The following is a 16,705-nucleotide window of genomic DNA, read 5'->3' on the forward strand; positions in this document are numbered from 1 at the left end:
TCATATTATTATGAAGAACAATGATATTTTTTTCTTTGGCAAACTTCGAAGAAATATAGGATCCGGAGTTATTTTTAGGTATTTCTTACATTTTTCTTCAAAACTCCATTTTCCACTATAAAAATCGTTTTAGAACGTTGATTTCAACATCATTCCAATAACGTCTATTTAACCATTTAATTTGATTTGAGTGATTGATTACAATTAGATTTTGACCTTCACTAATATTGAGTATTTTTAATAGTAAATTTTCTTACGTTCGGGTTAAGCCTTTATCATAATTGAAATGTAGGTATATTTCTAAATAAATAGCTTTAGTACTATTTCGACATAATTGGATTTGTGCCAGACAGGCAGATGAACAAAGTTGCGGCATAGTACGTTGCGTTTTAGGTACGGAACCCTAAAAGTGCAAAAAAAATCGTCATTGATCATGCCAACACATCTATTAAAAAATAGTAACCCCCTTATTCATAAACGTAGTCTAAAGTTATCAAGCCGATAAAGTTCGTTTTCCCCTCACTAGCTCGGAAACATGTGTTTTGTCCTTCAATACCAGCGGGTAAAAACGCATTTTATCCACTAGTGGGTAAAGTAATTTGACCTTGAATAAAGTCAAATTAACAGCTCTAAAATTGATAAAAGTAGGTGAATCTAGTAATAAAGATGATTTACCACCTGTGGAATTACTGGAAGCAGTAATAAGCACATTTTTTGCGTTGTAGTTTCCTCGCTATAGTGAGGGGAAAAGTTTTGTGTTACACTCGGGTGCAAATGTATTTTACTTCTCGTGTGTTAAAATACAACTTTGCCCCCTTGTATAACAAATAACTATTATCCCTTTCCGACGTAGGTTGGTGTGATAGAAAAGGACAAACTAACTTTATAAACTTGATAACTTTAGAATACGTTTATGATTAAGGGGGTAAGTATTTAACAGTGGCGGCTGGTGAAAATTTCTGCTAGGCAACATCAAAGCAAAAATAAACCTACCTTCAACATTAGGTACTTTACTAAGTAATCAATTTTAGGCAAGCCGGTGGGAAACGGCTTCTATGGACCAGCCGCTGCTGGTATTTAACCTAAGGTCGTACAAAGAAATAAATAAATAAAGAAGACATGGCAACCTTAAAATCGTAGCCGCGATGGGTTGCCGTGTTCCTGAATATCGCAAGCTAATATCTCTCCAGGGTACGTAGCGAAATGCACAGACGCTTACGAAAATATCGTTATCGTAGCTATCTCTATCGCTCTATCATATTGAGTGTTTCGATCGGCATCTAGCGATTGTCATTTATTTTACGACGACCGGTCTGGCTCAGTCGGTAGTGACCCTGCCTGCTGAGCCGCGGTCCCAGGTTCGAATCCCGGTAAGGGCATTTATTTGTGTGATGAGCACAGATATTTGTTCTTGAGTCATTGATGTTTTCTATGTATATAAGTATGTATTTATCTATTTAAGTATGTATATCGTCGCTTAGCACCCATAGTACAAGCTTTGCTTAGTTTGGGGCTAAGTTGATCTGTGTAAGGTGTCCCCCCAATATTTATTTATTTATTTTATTTATTTATTTCGGCTAGGCCAGATGAGATTATGTTTTTTTTTTTACTTTTTCTTTTAATTTACAATTAAATTAGACAACACTGTATTTTGTTCTGGCTCCCATGTTATTATCTTTTAAGTCTTTACCATGCAATTGTTTAAGATCATTTATTGTGTAACATGAAAGCAAGTGTGGATTAAGTTATAATTAAATTTTGTCTTTGAAATAACTACACCTCTGTAACTCTCTTCAAAGAAGACATAAGAAAGATACCTATAATAGCCAACCCGCCGTTGGCTATTGTCCTAGGTGTGTTTAAATTAATTAACTTACACAAAGGGTCCAATCAAATTTATTACGGGCGTATGCGTCTGCTACCAAAAACGAGTAAAAAATAAAGAATCTTCCTTCTTAGTTCGTTCTCCTTAGTGCTGGGTGGTGTTGAAATCCTATTACCTACGTGGATCCAAGCGAAACGATCCAATTTTTGATGAACCTTGATGGAAAGTGATGTGCTAAAGGACTAGTAGGACTGAGTATTAGATAATGATGCTCGAGTGAGTGGGCTCACTTTACTACATAAAACATAAGTTAAACTTCTTTCGACGTCTTCGTTATGTTACCTGGCAGGCAAACATGGTTGCGTGATAAATGATAAAACATCAGGCCATCCCTATTGCACCATTTGTAAGTGCGATAGATATATAGTACATTTATCGCGCGACCATACTTGCCTGCCTGATAACGCACAGCGTGGCAATCGGCAAAACTGTGTATTTCGAGTCGGCCCCGACTTATTGACAACTACAACCTCGAAGACCTTCATAATGGGAAATTGACATTCATTATTAATCACCAGTCTCTGTATCTACTAATGTTGGCTTTGATGTTTATTATTTTAATTTCGCTAAGCTGTGATAGCGAGGGTTCACTGCTAGGGAATTATTTTGGAATTAATAATTACGTATACTTGCGCTGAGGTATAATTAACCCTTGGGTGCGCCGTGGATTTATATTCTCGTTTAAGCAAAATTTATCAACTTTGTAACGAGAGACGTTTAATGAATATTGTTTAGGTTAAGGTTTCTTATCTTATATTAAGCTTCATTGCCACAATCGCTGCTTCTGGGTTTTCATTTCTAAAATGGCAATAAAATTAAATCGTTAGATTTTGTTCTTACCATCCGTGTCAGTAAATTCACAGGTCACATGCATGTTTTCCATAAAGGGCATTATCGGATCTTATCGAATTAAAATTGACTTTTGAACGAAGTTGAAAAGTAATTGAGGATTTGGCAAGATAAATCTACCTAATTTGCTAATAGTTTGCTAATTGGTGACAAACGATACGTTAGAGTAGAAATTATTAGTGCAACAGTGACATAAGGGTTCGTAATTCGTATGAATATCTGCGTTATTTTGGATAACTAATACAGGGTGGGAGGAAAAGGAAATGTATGACGAAACTTTTTTGGTACCACTTGGTACCACTCATCCTATCCATATCCAGTATCAAAATATTGTACTCAGTAATACTTGTACTAAGTTCTATAACGGCTTATTAATGTAAGAGCACAAAATCCGTAGCTATATCTCCTACTAAAATTTTATATAATAATCAATTAATCGAGGTCCCTGACCTCAAAATAACTACATATCGTGATAGGTATAGTATACGGAGTGCTCATATACACTAAGAAAGAAAAAATGTCTGAATCAATGGCGATATAATATTATTTGATCGAGCGATGTATCATACAGGAAAGCCGGGAAACAATGTTGGCATTGTTGGCGCGCAATCGAATACTGAATGGAAATTCTATCCGTCAAACTCAATAGAATGTGAAATTACTGTAAGTAATAGGTTTCCGAGTCATTTGAAGAAGTAACCAGTTTGATACTGATGGGCCGGGCACGCAAAAAACAAAAACTAAATACTTACTAAAATCAACCTGCATACCTATTCGATTGGTGTGCTTAATTGTATAACCTTAACGGTATAAATAATAATATGCAATGTAATTAAAATTGCATGCGAGTTTGCGCGCCGACTAAATAGGCCTTAACTTTATTTTGGAAGCGACTGCAGTCATGCAGGTCATGACCGCTTGTTCGGTTGACTCAGCGCGACAATGTTTTTGATACAATTCCAGTAAGTAATGCTTGATATGCAAATTTGCCGTTCATGGGCTCGCTGGTGTGGGTGATGTGCCTGGATTGTTAATAGCTTGGTCAACGAACGATTCTAGATGGAATGGCCGAAAGCAGAAAGTTTCACTACGGGATGTTGTTAGGGATAGTCAGGAGACATACATACTAAAAGTCCTCGGACTTTGGACGTGAGCTCGAAGAGGGGGGGGGATGAAAAAGGTCCCATTTTTTGGTTTTTTGCTCATATTTCAAAAACTATGCGTCATACAAAATTTTGGTTTACTACACTTTGAAAGCTTATAAAATTCTCTACAACTTTAATCTAGAAACTTTTTTTCTATTCTTAACCATTATCTAGGTATGAGCTCCTAAAAACTGTTAATTTTTTAAAAATCGTCCCCCCCGAACTTATGTGAGAAAAAAATGTCATTTGATATTTGCCAGTCGCTTATCGGTGAAGGAAAACATCGTGAGGAAACCGGACTAATTCCAATAAGTCCTAGTTAACCTTCGGGTTGGAAAGTCAGATGGCAGTCGCTTTCGTAAAACTAGTGCCTACACCAAATCTTGGGATTAGTTGTCAAAGTGGACCCCAGGCTCCCATGAGCGATGGCACGGAACGAAAGTAACTTACTGATTCCTGTGCAAAAAAAAGTACCACCTGCTCCGGAAGAAATACTGAAGTTAATATTTTGCCGGTGCACCACAGATGGTAGTAGTGGTAGATGTGGGTGTGAGAAGGCCTTTATGTACAGCTAATTGTATTGTTACCTGTTGTGTGAATGCATTTATACAGCATCGTAAAATCGTAATACAATCATGTTCATGAAATACATATTTTACACGTTTATCACATACATTTGTTGTTTCATTTCGTTTTAAAGTCGTATAATTATTCAACGGTACATGACACAGAAGCATATGTACAAATATTATGAAAGGTATTTGAATGATCTACAAGATTTTATAAGAAAACTTTTGTCTAAGATAAATATTTTTCAAGATATGGAGCAATTTATGAAGTAAAAAGTGGGGGAGGGGGGACGATTTTTAAAAAATTAACAGTTTTTAGGAGCTCATACCTAGACAATGGTTAAGAATAGAAAAAAGTTTCTAGATCAAAGTTGTAGAGAATTTTATAAGCTTTCAAAGTGTAGTAAACCAAAATTTCGTATGACGCATAGTTTTTGAAATATGAGCAAAAAACCAAAAAATGGGACCTTTTTCATCCCCCCTCTTCGAGCTCACGTCCAAAGTCCGAGGACTTTTAGTATGTATGTCTCCTGTCTATCCCTAATAACATCCCGTAGTGAAACTTTCTGCTTTCGGCCATTTCACCTAGACCCCCCTTTTGAGCATTCATTGACTGATCTATAAACTCAAGCCATTTTATATCGGGAATTTGGATACTCACTTATCTTCTACTTATTATCTTATTTTTATGTAGGTTAGGCTACTTACGTAGAAGTATTATCAAGAGTCTTTAAGACCAAGTCCGGCCTGGCCAGCTACATAAGAGCCCATAACAGGCAAATTAATTCATAATCTGCTGAGGTCGCCGTCATCGAAACCGATGAGGAGGACTATATAGAAGTATTATAAACTAATATTGACTACCTGTAATTAAATTGCTTTCTAAAGACGTCTCCTTATAAGCACGAATAAGAAGGGCATGTTAGTTCATTGGTTCAGAAATATTTAAGGTGGCGCAAAGAGAATAGACAATATAGTATAGGTAATAATAATAAATGAGACTAGGTACTTATATAGGGGGTAAAAACCCACAGTCAGCCTAAAAAGAAAGAAAAAAAGTAAACAACCAGACTATCTGATCACAGAGGATGCCTGTGCCTATCAGTGGCTCGAGATGTCTCCAAGCTAGCCCAATGCGGATCCCCCAACCGTATCTTAGACGGTTTAACCAAATCTTGGCACTAAAAAAGGCACGTAATTAAAATTGTCTATGAGAACTAAGCCTTCGCCCTACATTTTCAATCAATTTTTAATTGTTATGGCTCGTCGACTATTCCGGCAATGTCAAGGGTTAGAAGAAAGGCACGCTGCTTTATGTAGAGAATAGGGTTGACACTACATAAAAAATGGAATTATGTTTAGTCCGCCAGTTAGATCGTCCAAAAATACTGAACACATATTTTTCGTGAAATAAAACTATGGAAACGGATTAAATCGCGTATAATGAATTTAAAATACATTAAAACTTATTTCAAGCCTATGAAGAAGATGTCCCAATTCCTGAGGCCTGTGAAATGTCAAACTCCTCTACAAAGCGCGGGAGTGTACAGGCTAGACTGTGAGTGCGGCCTGTCATATGTGGGACAGACACAGAACAAAACGAAGCATTTCCACACGGGTGAAGGAACACATAGCGGATGTCAAGCACCGTCGGCAAAGGTCTGCAGTCTCTGAACATGTCATGGATAAAGTCAATCATGCTATAAAGTTTGACAAGCCTCTGGTTCTCGCTAAGGAGAAGCGATATATACCCAGAATGTTGCGAGAGGCCATTGAGATCAAGAAATATCCAAACTTTAATAGAGAGAATGGCTTTACTTTACCACCGGCTTGGGATCCAGTACATCTGATAATGGAACAAGCACGACGAAGGCTGTGAGGCATTTGTGTTGTATGGTGTTGGACATTTGCAGTTTGTTTCTTTGTCAATTTTGTGTAGATTAATTGGTTTATTATTTTTTAACAGAGTAATGGTAAATTTTTTGAATATTGTATAACTAGCTTTATTAATAGTGTGTGAACCTGCCTTAGAAATCTATATTATTTGTGGTCATGGTTCGTTAATATTTCTTGTAAGTGGGTAGCTTTTGCACATTTTAATTTTTTCCTCAGTCACCCGTTGACCACGAACGCTGTAAAGAGTTCGAAACGTCGGGATGTATTTTAAATTCATTATACGCGATTTAATCCGTTTCCATAGTTTTATTTCATGAGTAACTATCGCGGTAACCGAAGACAATATTACATATTTTTCGTTTTATCTAATTAATGAAAAAATAGAAAGATAACAGAACATCAAAGTTCTGGAGTGAGGGCTTGTGACGTCACTTTTAAGTAAAAATTGTACCTAGGCGTGACGTCGCGCGTAACTTCAACGCACTGTACATTTTTCGTATACGAGAAAAAGAAAAAATATGTGTCCAAATTTTTTGATAAGTAGGTAACCTAACTGACGTGACGGACTAAATAGTTTTTTTAGTCGTCTCGCCTATTGGCCGGTGAGTCCTACATTATTCAAATTCGCCGCCTTTTTTAGTGCCACGTTTTGGTTGACCGTCTATAAAAGTATATTATACAAAATAAGTAGGAAGTTTTTTGTCAAAATACGTACCCATCCGTTGCTACGCGCCTCTAGGTCAAAACTCGGCGAGGACTCTGGTCGCAGGGTCGCAGTAGCGGCAAATTATGAAGACCAGTTCAGTTTTCTTCAATACAACAACTACATCACGTTGATACATGTCACATTTAAGAACCAGAAACATAGCGTAATTACGTTAAGACACAGAAAAAAAAGCGTTATAATAAAAACAATCAAGCAATGGCGAGCGATTAGCAAGAGAATAGCGAGCGTCTTCGATGGCCCCTGTACACACATGGCCAACGGTTCCACCAGCCCTTTGTGAAACCCCTTGGCCAAGATAAGAGCCGCTGTTTACACATTGGCGAACCAATCACTTGGCATTGGCTCTTCATGAAGGATGGACGTGGAATAGAAAAGTCTAGGAAATTCTAGGTCATAGACGTTGTCAGAAAAATTTGATTAAAAAATAATAACCCCGTAGTAAAATTAAATTATTTGAATATTCTTCTTCTTCTTCTTCTTCATGTACCATCTCCGTCCAGGAGGTCGGCGACCATATGTCCATATGTCTCTCTATTTTCAGTCATGCGAATTAGTTTGTCTATGCTCTTCACTTTTAACCAGTCTTTTATATTCCCACTCCATGATATGCGCCTTCTACCACGGCCACGCTTCCCTTCAATTTTTCCTTCAATTATCAATTTCAGTAGGTTATATTTATTGTTTCTATATATATGTCCGAAATATGCTGCCTTTCTTTTCTTTATTGTTGATACGATTTCTAGGTCTTTTTCCATTATTTCCAGAACTCTTAAATTTGTTACTCTGTCAGTCCATTTTATCTTGAGCATCCTTCGATAAATCCACATTTCAAAAGCTCTTAGTTTTTTGACCACTTTCTTTTTTAGGGTCCAGCTTTCGGAACCATACATAAGAATAGGGATGATGTAACATTTGACCAACCGCCATCTCAGTCCCAATTTTATTCTCCTGTTAGTCAGAAGTTTCTTCATTTTCTGGAAGGTTTTTCTGGCAATTTCGATTCTTGTCCGAATTTCTTTCTCCGAGTCCCATTCTTCATTTAACCAACAACCCAGGTACTTATAACTATTTACTCTGTCTATTATTTTATTATCTAAGGATAATGACTTTATTGTTTCTGTAGTTGGTTTTTTCTTCTTAACAATCATGTGTTTAGTTTTGCTCGTGTTTATTTTAAGTCCATATTCCAAAAGTGTGTTATTTAGTTTTTGCAGCATTAATTGAAGGTCTTCAGGGTTAGTAGCCAGAAGGACGGTGTCATCAGCGTAGCGAATGTTCTGTATCAGTTTGCCATTCACACGGATTCCAAGATCAAGTTCTTCAAAAGCAGTTCTAAAAATCATCTCTGAGTACAAATTGAATAAACAGGGTGATAAGATACAACCCTGTCTTACGCCTTTCTCTATTTGAACTTCTTCCGTTACAACATTATTAATTTTTATTTTAGCTTTCTGTTTCCAATATAAGTTTTCTATAAATTTAATGTCGTTGCCATCTATTCCTATGGACTGTAATATATTAATTAATTTAGCATGGTTAACGTTGTCGAATGCTTTTTCGAAGTCGATAAAGCACATATGGACATCTACATTAACATTTCATTCATTGAATATTCTAATAAGAACATTTATCTTTTTTGGGAAATACATTAAACATTTGCAAGGTTATTTTATTTCCTAAAATCTACACAATTATTGGCATAGATAAACTTATTATTTTCGTAAATATTTCACTACTGTCCTCTCTGACGGCTGACGACCGACTGAATGAAGCGCCAACGTGTAAACGCAGTTGGCCATTGGCGCCAAGATCCTTTGATGTGTGGACAAAAAACCGACACCAATCGGTTGGCCGGCAAGCGCAAGCGCCAACTGCCAACTTACGGCCAAGTAGCCCTCTCCCTCTACACACTTGGCCAAGGGGTTTGATGGAAGGATGGAACCGTTGGCCATGTGTGTACAGGGGCCATGATATTCAAATACCTAGCTAGATTTTTTTTAATTCCGCGCTGGCCAGGAAACTAGCCGGCCGGGGCCTAGTGGCCAGGATCTTGGTCAAAGAATGTAATACTCACTAGGAGAAGAACGTCATTAGGCTCTATAACAATCAAATTAAGTGATTCAGTGAATGGTCTATGATTTCATTCCTAAACGAGTACGTCAATGTCAGTTGATCTGACAATTCTGACATATGACAGTAGACTGACAAACTATCTTAATATCTGAAGAATATCAAAATATTGTGAAAAACTTAGTAAAACTAAAAAATATACATATGATTGTGAACAGCCTTTTGTTCAAAACATTTCGAACAGCTACGTTTTCAGGTTGTATGAATAATTACAATAAACGAAACATGTGGAATTAAAATATTAAGTCCACCTTTTTAATTGCGTTTTTGCTTTTCAGGCACTCGCATTATAGCTAGAAATATGTCCGGAATTGTGGAAAATACGATCCGAAACAAGCTACAAACATCTTTAGGAACCAAGCACCTCGAAATAATCAACGAGTCATACATGCATAATGTACCTAAAGGCGCGGAGACGCATTTTAAAGTTGTTGTGGTTTCTGATAAATTCGATGGACTGCCTTTGATAAAGGTATTTGTTTCATAAATAATGATAATAAATATTAGGTAAAAATCTTAAAGTAATCAGCCAGCTTAAAGTAGCCACTATGACTATGAAGACACATAATTTGCTAAATGTATAGAAATCATATTATACATCAAATATTTGTGATTAACACCTGTCGATGACTGCAATAGAATATCTGCAGTTGGATTTTTTACACATTTAAAAGTCGAGAAACAATACATGCCATGCAATAAACAAATAAATTAACACACTAATTAATGCTCTTACCAATGTTTTATTTTGAGAACTCTTGCTTTGTAGACAAACCTGTTCTTATTAAAATATACTTTTCACTATTTATAGAACACAATTAACACATTTGGATGCTTAATGTTGTGAGATAAGCTGATGTACTGATTACCTATTAAGACATTAAATGCCAGGAACTTGCTTGGTAGGCACACTGTTTACAGAAGATTACCATGATAACAGGAGACACATTAACTACATTAACATCATTCACACATTCACAGTCTTTATAGTAGTGTGGCCAACGAACTGCCAAAGATTGTGTCAGAATATGTTATGTTTCCGAGACCCGGCCATTTTGTTTGAAAATAAACAATTTATTTTTTTCAGCGCCATAGACTAGTGAATGAAATACTGAAGGAGGAGCTGCAGACTGGTGTCCATGCGCTGTCCATAGTAGCGAAAACTCCAGAGCAATGGGACAACAGCGACAAGGTGGTTGAGAGCAGTCCTAACTGCAGAGGAGGATTTGGAAAATAAACTTAGTCTTCCTATAATATTGTCATAATTTTTGTTAAAATAATATGTAGTTCTTTATAAATTAAAAAGTCTGTAAATATTGCTAATTGTTATTTTTTAACCCTGCTAACATGTCCACATTCAGACCCTGGCAGCTGACAATAGAGTTCAGGGTGCAGGCTTCATATTAAATTTGATTTGCATCACTGATAAGCGGTTTTCACAATGTCACCGCATTTTGTGTTGAAGTGCGAAACAACGAATTAAGCTAGGAACACACTACGCGGACGTCCGTCGTAAATCGACCGCGGACGGGAATCTGGACAATGGAAATACACATAACCGTGCAAACTATCGGTCGACGGACGCGGACGTGGCCTTGAGCGCATGGACGTCCGATCGAAATCTGGCTCGCTGGATCTTTTGTTCCGTGCACACTGATAGGTCGCGGTCGCGGTCGTTTTACGACGGACGTCCGCGTAGTGTGTTCCGAGCTTGAGGAGGACTGCAGGAAGGGCACTTGAGGGTGGAATACGGGGCAACCAGGTATTAAGTAGAAGCATGCCCCGTAAACGCAGCTATCAATAGAGATGATAGAGCTAGGAACATACTACGCGGATGTCCGCGGTCGCGCGACCGGTGACCGATCAGTGTGCACGGTCTTCGAGACGTAGCTTCGGCTGACCAAAACATCCAGCGAGCCAGATTTCGATCGGACGTCCGTGCGCTCAAGGCCACGACCGACGACCGATAGTTTGCACGGTTAAAGCTAGGAACACACTACGCGGACGTCCGTCGTGAATCGACCGCGGACGGGAATCTGGACAATGGAAATACACATAACCGTGCAAACTATCGGTCGACGGACGCGGACGTGGCCTTGAGCGCATGGACGTCCGATCGAAATCTGGCTCGCTGGATCTTTTGTTCCGTGCACACTGATAGGTCGCGGTCGCGGTCGTTTTACGACGGACGTCCGCGTAGTGTGTTCCGAGCTTAAGTGTATATTCATTGCAGTGTTGCCAGATTATAATTCTGTAAATCTGTAGGCTGCGGCCAAAATATCCGTAGAATTCCGTAGATCGCAATTTAAAAAATCCGTAGTTCTACAGACTTTTCCTTTAAGTTTTTATGGCCGATTCCGTCTCTAGAAAAAGCGGAAAATTTAAAAAAATAGGATAATTAAAAGCCATGAAGAATTAAAATTTCGCGCTTTTTTACAAACACACACACCTCTGTTTGACAGACTATATTGAAGCATAAATAATGAGTAATGAAAAGTAGAAGTGTATGTAGCACTTCTACTTTTTCGCCATATTATTACAGTGCGTACCTACCAAAGGTATTGGTACGCTTCAATTCCGTTCCCTTTTACTACATTAGTGTAGCCTTAGAAAGTTAGATCTTGTACAGCGTGAGCGGCGTGTAACGAAACGCAAAAGTATAAATAGTCGCTATAGTCCGAATTGAGTCCGAAGCACATCCGAAGCGTGACAGACGGGAATCACGTTTCGTTATTAGCAATAACTCACAATATCTTTATTGCTCACATGTATAATTTAGTAAAAAATTGGTTGTCTGTAAAGTCGGTTTACGGACGGTAGTTTAACGTGATAACGTCAAACATTACAGTAGTATAGACAGGGGCGGTCAGAGTATAGCAAAAGGGGCCCGATTCTGGGACTTTTTTCACGTTTTTTTATTTATTTATTTATGTGGTAATATAATTATGTACATGTTAAATTGACATAAATAAAAGCAAACACACTTAAAAGTTAAACTATGGTTATTACATTAATCACCTAAGGAGTGTAGAGTCTATGAACCTTAAGAGTTTTCTGTAAAACACACCAACACTATCAGCAAATATGTGTCAATATCGTCTGTCTCCAACATGATGCGGTTAAGAGCAGCTCGGGCTCGAGCGGTGCGCCGGCCGCCGCGAACAGGCGCCGCCGCCGCCGCGCCGGCACCGCGCCCGGCATGCCAACCACCACATTCGCTCTTGGCACTTGCAGCCCCATTCTCTCAAGCACGGATGCGTCATCTACTCTATGGTGAAACAGTTGGCGGTAATGCATAATATGCAGCAGTTTCCGTCTGGTTTCTAGAGTTTGAAGACCAACCATTCCTGTTACGAATAGAGATGGATACATATATGGGTAATATCCGTACAGTCGTTTGTAAATGTGCCTACAGAACTTCCTCTGCACTCTTTCTAGCATAGTGTTTTGTTCTTATTAGAAAGAATGCATTAAAATAAGCATCTTTTATAAATTAAAGTTTTTTTAAAACCTACTAATTTAGGAGTTAGAGTGGTGCAAAGTTGCAAAATTTTCCCGTAGCATTACTAAGGCGCCAGAGACAGAAAGCGATATAGACGGAGCCCCGCTTATTACAGAAACTGCACAGAATAGGAGCCTTCGGCCGTTTGAAGATACCTAACGAACCTAACTTATACCTATATAAAAGTCGTCATTTTGTATCCTAGACCGTTTGCGAGACACGCGTTAATTTTATTAAAGTGCTAGTGCCATTTACTAATCTTAGAACCCTAATATTCGCAGCTGTGGTGCTTTACTCAGGCCACACGCTACAACCATACCGACTTTTGTGTCAAAATGACAGTCAGCAATGTCAGATTCCACATTGGTCATTAATTTTGGAATCAGCACCCCCTAAAACCTATTTTACGACACCCATGATGACTTTTGTGTCAAAGTGACAGTCAGCAATGTCAGATTCCACATTGTTCATTAATTTTGGAATCAGCACCCTCTAAAACCCATTTTACGACACCCGTGACGACTTTTGTGTCAAAGTGACAGTCAGCAATGTCAGATTCCAAATTGGTTATTAATTTTGGAATCAGCACCCCCTAAAACCTATTTTACGACACCCATGACGACTTTTGTGTCAAAGTGACAGTCAGCAATGTCAGATTCCACATTGTTCATTAATTTTGGAATCAGCACTCCCTAAAACCTATTTTACGACACCCATGACGACTTTTGTGTCAAAGTGACAGTCAGCAATGTCAGATTCCACATTGGTCATTAATTTTGTAATCAGCACCCCCTAAAACCTATTTTACGACACCCATGACGACTTTTGTGTCAAAGTGACAGTCAGCAATGTCAGATTCCACATTGTTCATTAATTTTGGAATCAGCACTCCCTAAAACCTATTTTACGACACCCATGACGACTTTTGTGTCAAAGTGACAGTCAGCAATGTCAGATTCCAAATTGGTCATTAATTTTGGAATCAGCACCCCTAAAACCTATTTTACGACACTCATGACGACTTTTGTGTCAAAGTGACAGTCAGCAATGTCAGATTCCACATTGTTCATTAATTTTGGAATCAGCACTCCCTAAAACCTATTTTACGACACCCATGACGACTTTTGTGTCAAAGTGACAGTCAGCAATGTCAGATTCCACATTGGTCATTCATTTTGGAATCAGCACCCCTAAAACCTATTTTACGACACCCATGACGACTTTTGTGTCAAAGTGACAGTCAGCAATGTCAGATTCCAAATTGGTCATTAATTTTGGAATCAGCACCCCCTAAAACCTATTTTACGACACCCATGATGACTTTTGTGTCAAAGTGACAGTCAGCAATCTGAGGTACTACATATTTGTAATCTGAAAGTAATCAAGTCAATAATTTCAGTTATTTTGAATCGACTATGATTCCGAATTATTGGTAATAGTAATTATTGTATAGATGATTAGTGATTCCTTTATATGTAATGGTAATTTTCCGTTTCACTTGATTACATTACAAGTAATCTGACACCCAGTAGTGGATTACAAAGTAAAATCAAGTAATCGTGTAATCCGGAATCGATTACGATTTGCCCATCTCTGCGGCGCTGCTGCAAGTTTTGAGACAGAAGTATATGCTAGAAAGAGATGCAGATATTTGCCACTCACTCTTACCTATAGTTGCGTCTCAAAACTTGCAGCAATAACTTGCTGGTCTAAACTCAGCTTAACGAGAACAACACACGGGCGCGCCATCTGTCCCAGCTGTGGTGCTTTACTTAGGCCACACGCTATAACCATACCGAGCGCATCGATCAGCCGCTTAGTTCCAACGCGCGCCAATAGATGGCACAAAAACTATATTGCGAAACGGGACAATGACGTCATCTTTTTCGTGCATGCTGCCCGTAGTAACGAGTTATTAGACGTTATCACGTCAAAATTGTGTTATTGGAATTCCGTAGAAATTTCAAAAAAATCCGTAGGTCTGTGTTGAAGCCCCGAAATCCGTAGATCTACAGACTTTTCCGTAGATCTGGCTACACTGATTCATTGTCTAGATCCGGTACCGGTACCGGTAACTTACATTGTGGAAAGGTAATACGTAATACTTTACTTTGCTATGTTTACAAGGTACCTATATTATACTAACACACCAAGCATGACATATAGCTCTAATATAATAGCAATTTTTTTAATTCTATTTTGTAAATCGTGACGATTGACTGTGATTTATAAATGTAAAATGTAATGTAAATACAGAAAAATACTATTTAATAGAATTTCTAGGACTACTGCATACTAGTCACATAACTCTATTCTACATTGCACCGTTTGGACCTCAGAGGGTTTTGCCTACCGCGAACCTGCACCACCTACCAGGGCTCGGATACCGGTAAATTTTTCAAACCGTTATCATGTAATTACTTGCGGCAAAACCGCTATTTTTAAACCGGTTTTTAGCTGAACGCTTTCATAAAGGTTACGTTCGATTAAACGGTTTAGAACAAAATAAACCGGTTTATTCCGCAGTTAAGGCTCCCCACAGACAGTCTTAAAAATTCATAATCTTAAAAAAAACTTGTATGCAATCTGACAGTTCAAACTGACACTGACAAGACACTGATTTTTGGGAGGGGAGCCTAAGATAGGTGAGATAGGTAATACTGTTCTAACCAAACAAAAAAAGTCGATACGTAGGTCGAACGTAGGTATTTACGCGGCGCCGGTGCGTCTTGTCGCTCGTCGAATAAACCGGTTTTTTTTATAAACTGGCCAGTGATTGACCTTAGTTATTTCGGTTAAAATAAAGTTCTTATAACGTTCATGTTCTTTAGAAAGTTCGGAGTAAAATCGAATAAACCGGTTTTAACCGGTAAAAAATAAACCGGTTACGAGCCTTGCTACCTACGTATAAATTTAAAAGCTTGACTGCCTGATGGCCGCTGTACACATATGGCCAACGGTTCCACCAACCCTTTGTGAAACCCCTTGGCCAAGATAAGAGCCGCTGTTTACACATTGGCGAACCAATCACTTGGCATTGGCTCTTCATGAAAGATGGACGTGGAATGGAAAAGTCTAAGGAAATTCTAGGTCATAGACGTTGACAGAAAAATTTGATTAAAAAATAATAACCCCGTAGTAAAATTAAATTATTTGAAATATTAACAATTTTTTGAATATTATGATAAGAACATTTATCTTTTTTAGGAAATACATTAAACATTTGCAAGGTTATTTTATTTCCTAAAATCTACACTATTATTGGCATATAGACCGTCAACCAAATCTTGTCACTAGAAAAAGGCGGCAAATTTGAAAAATCGCGGGCTAGCAACACTAGTTTTGAAAATCGGTGGAAGTTCGCGTGTCATTTGTATCTTATCTGTGGAAATCTCCGTCCTACCAAAAAGAGAAATAACTAGCACATATCCGTCCCTTTTTAATACATTATCTAATTCGTAAGGAAGGAGCGAGCCCCTTGAAAAAAAATATCTGTGGCTGTTCGACGTACATTGCTGGTTTTTGTTCGTTTCATAGGGATACCATACTTTAGTTGGATGTACATTGCTACTGCCAAAATTTGGTTGACAGGCTATAGATAAACTTATTATTTTCGTAAATATTTCACTACTGTCCTCTCTGACGGCTGACGACCAACTGAATGAAGCGCCAACGTGTAAACGCAGTTGGCCATTGGCGCCAAGATCCTTTTGGCCGCTGTACACATATGGCCAACGGTTCCACCATCCCCCTTGGCCAAGCGTGTAGAGGGCTACTTGGCCGTAAGTTGGCAGTTGGCGCTTGCGCTTGCCGGCCAACCGATTGGTGTCGGTTTTTTGTCCACACATCAAAAGATCTTGGCGCCAATGGCCAACTGCGTTTACACGTTGGCGCTTCATTCAGTTGGTCGTCAGCCGTCAGAGAGGACAGTAGTGAAATATTTACGAAAATAATAAGTTTATCTATGCCAATAATAGTGTAGATTTTAGGAAATAAAATAAC

General features: G+C 38.3%; 1 protein-coding gene across 1 annotated transcript; it reads left to right on the forward strand.

The window, feature by feature from the left end:
* Nucleotides 1–9,260: 9,260 nt before the first annotated feature.
* On the forward strand, nucleotides 9,261–10,519 carry LOC125224876 (bolA-like protein DDB_G0274169). The gene is made up of 3 exons (XM_048128376.1): nucleotides 9,261–9,397; nucleotides 9,480–9,673; nucleotides 10,289–10,519. The coding sequence occupies exons 1-3, from the start codon at nucleotides 9,346–9,348 to the stop codon at nucleotides 10,436–10,438; spliced, it is 396 nt and encodes a 131-aa protein (XP_047984333.1). The 5' UTR covers nucleotides 9,261–9,345; the 3' UTR covers nucleotides 10,439–10,519.
* The last annotated feature ends 6,186 nt before the right edge of the window (nucleotides 10,520–16,705 follow it).

This window comes from Leguminivora glycinivorella, chromosome 3, assembly GCF_023078275.1.
Source record: "Leguminivora glycinivorella isolate SPB_JAAS2020 chromosome 3, LegGlyc_1.1, whole genome shotgun sequence".
NCBI lineage: Eukaryota > Metazoa > Arthropoda > Insecta > Lepidoptera > Tortricidae > Leguminivora > Leguminivora glycinivorella.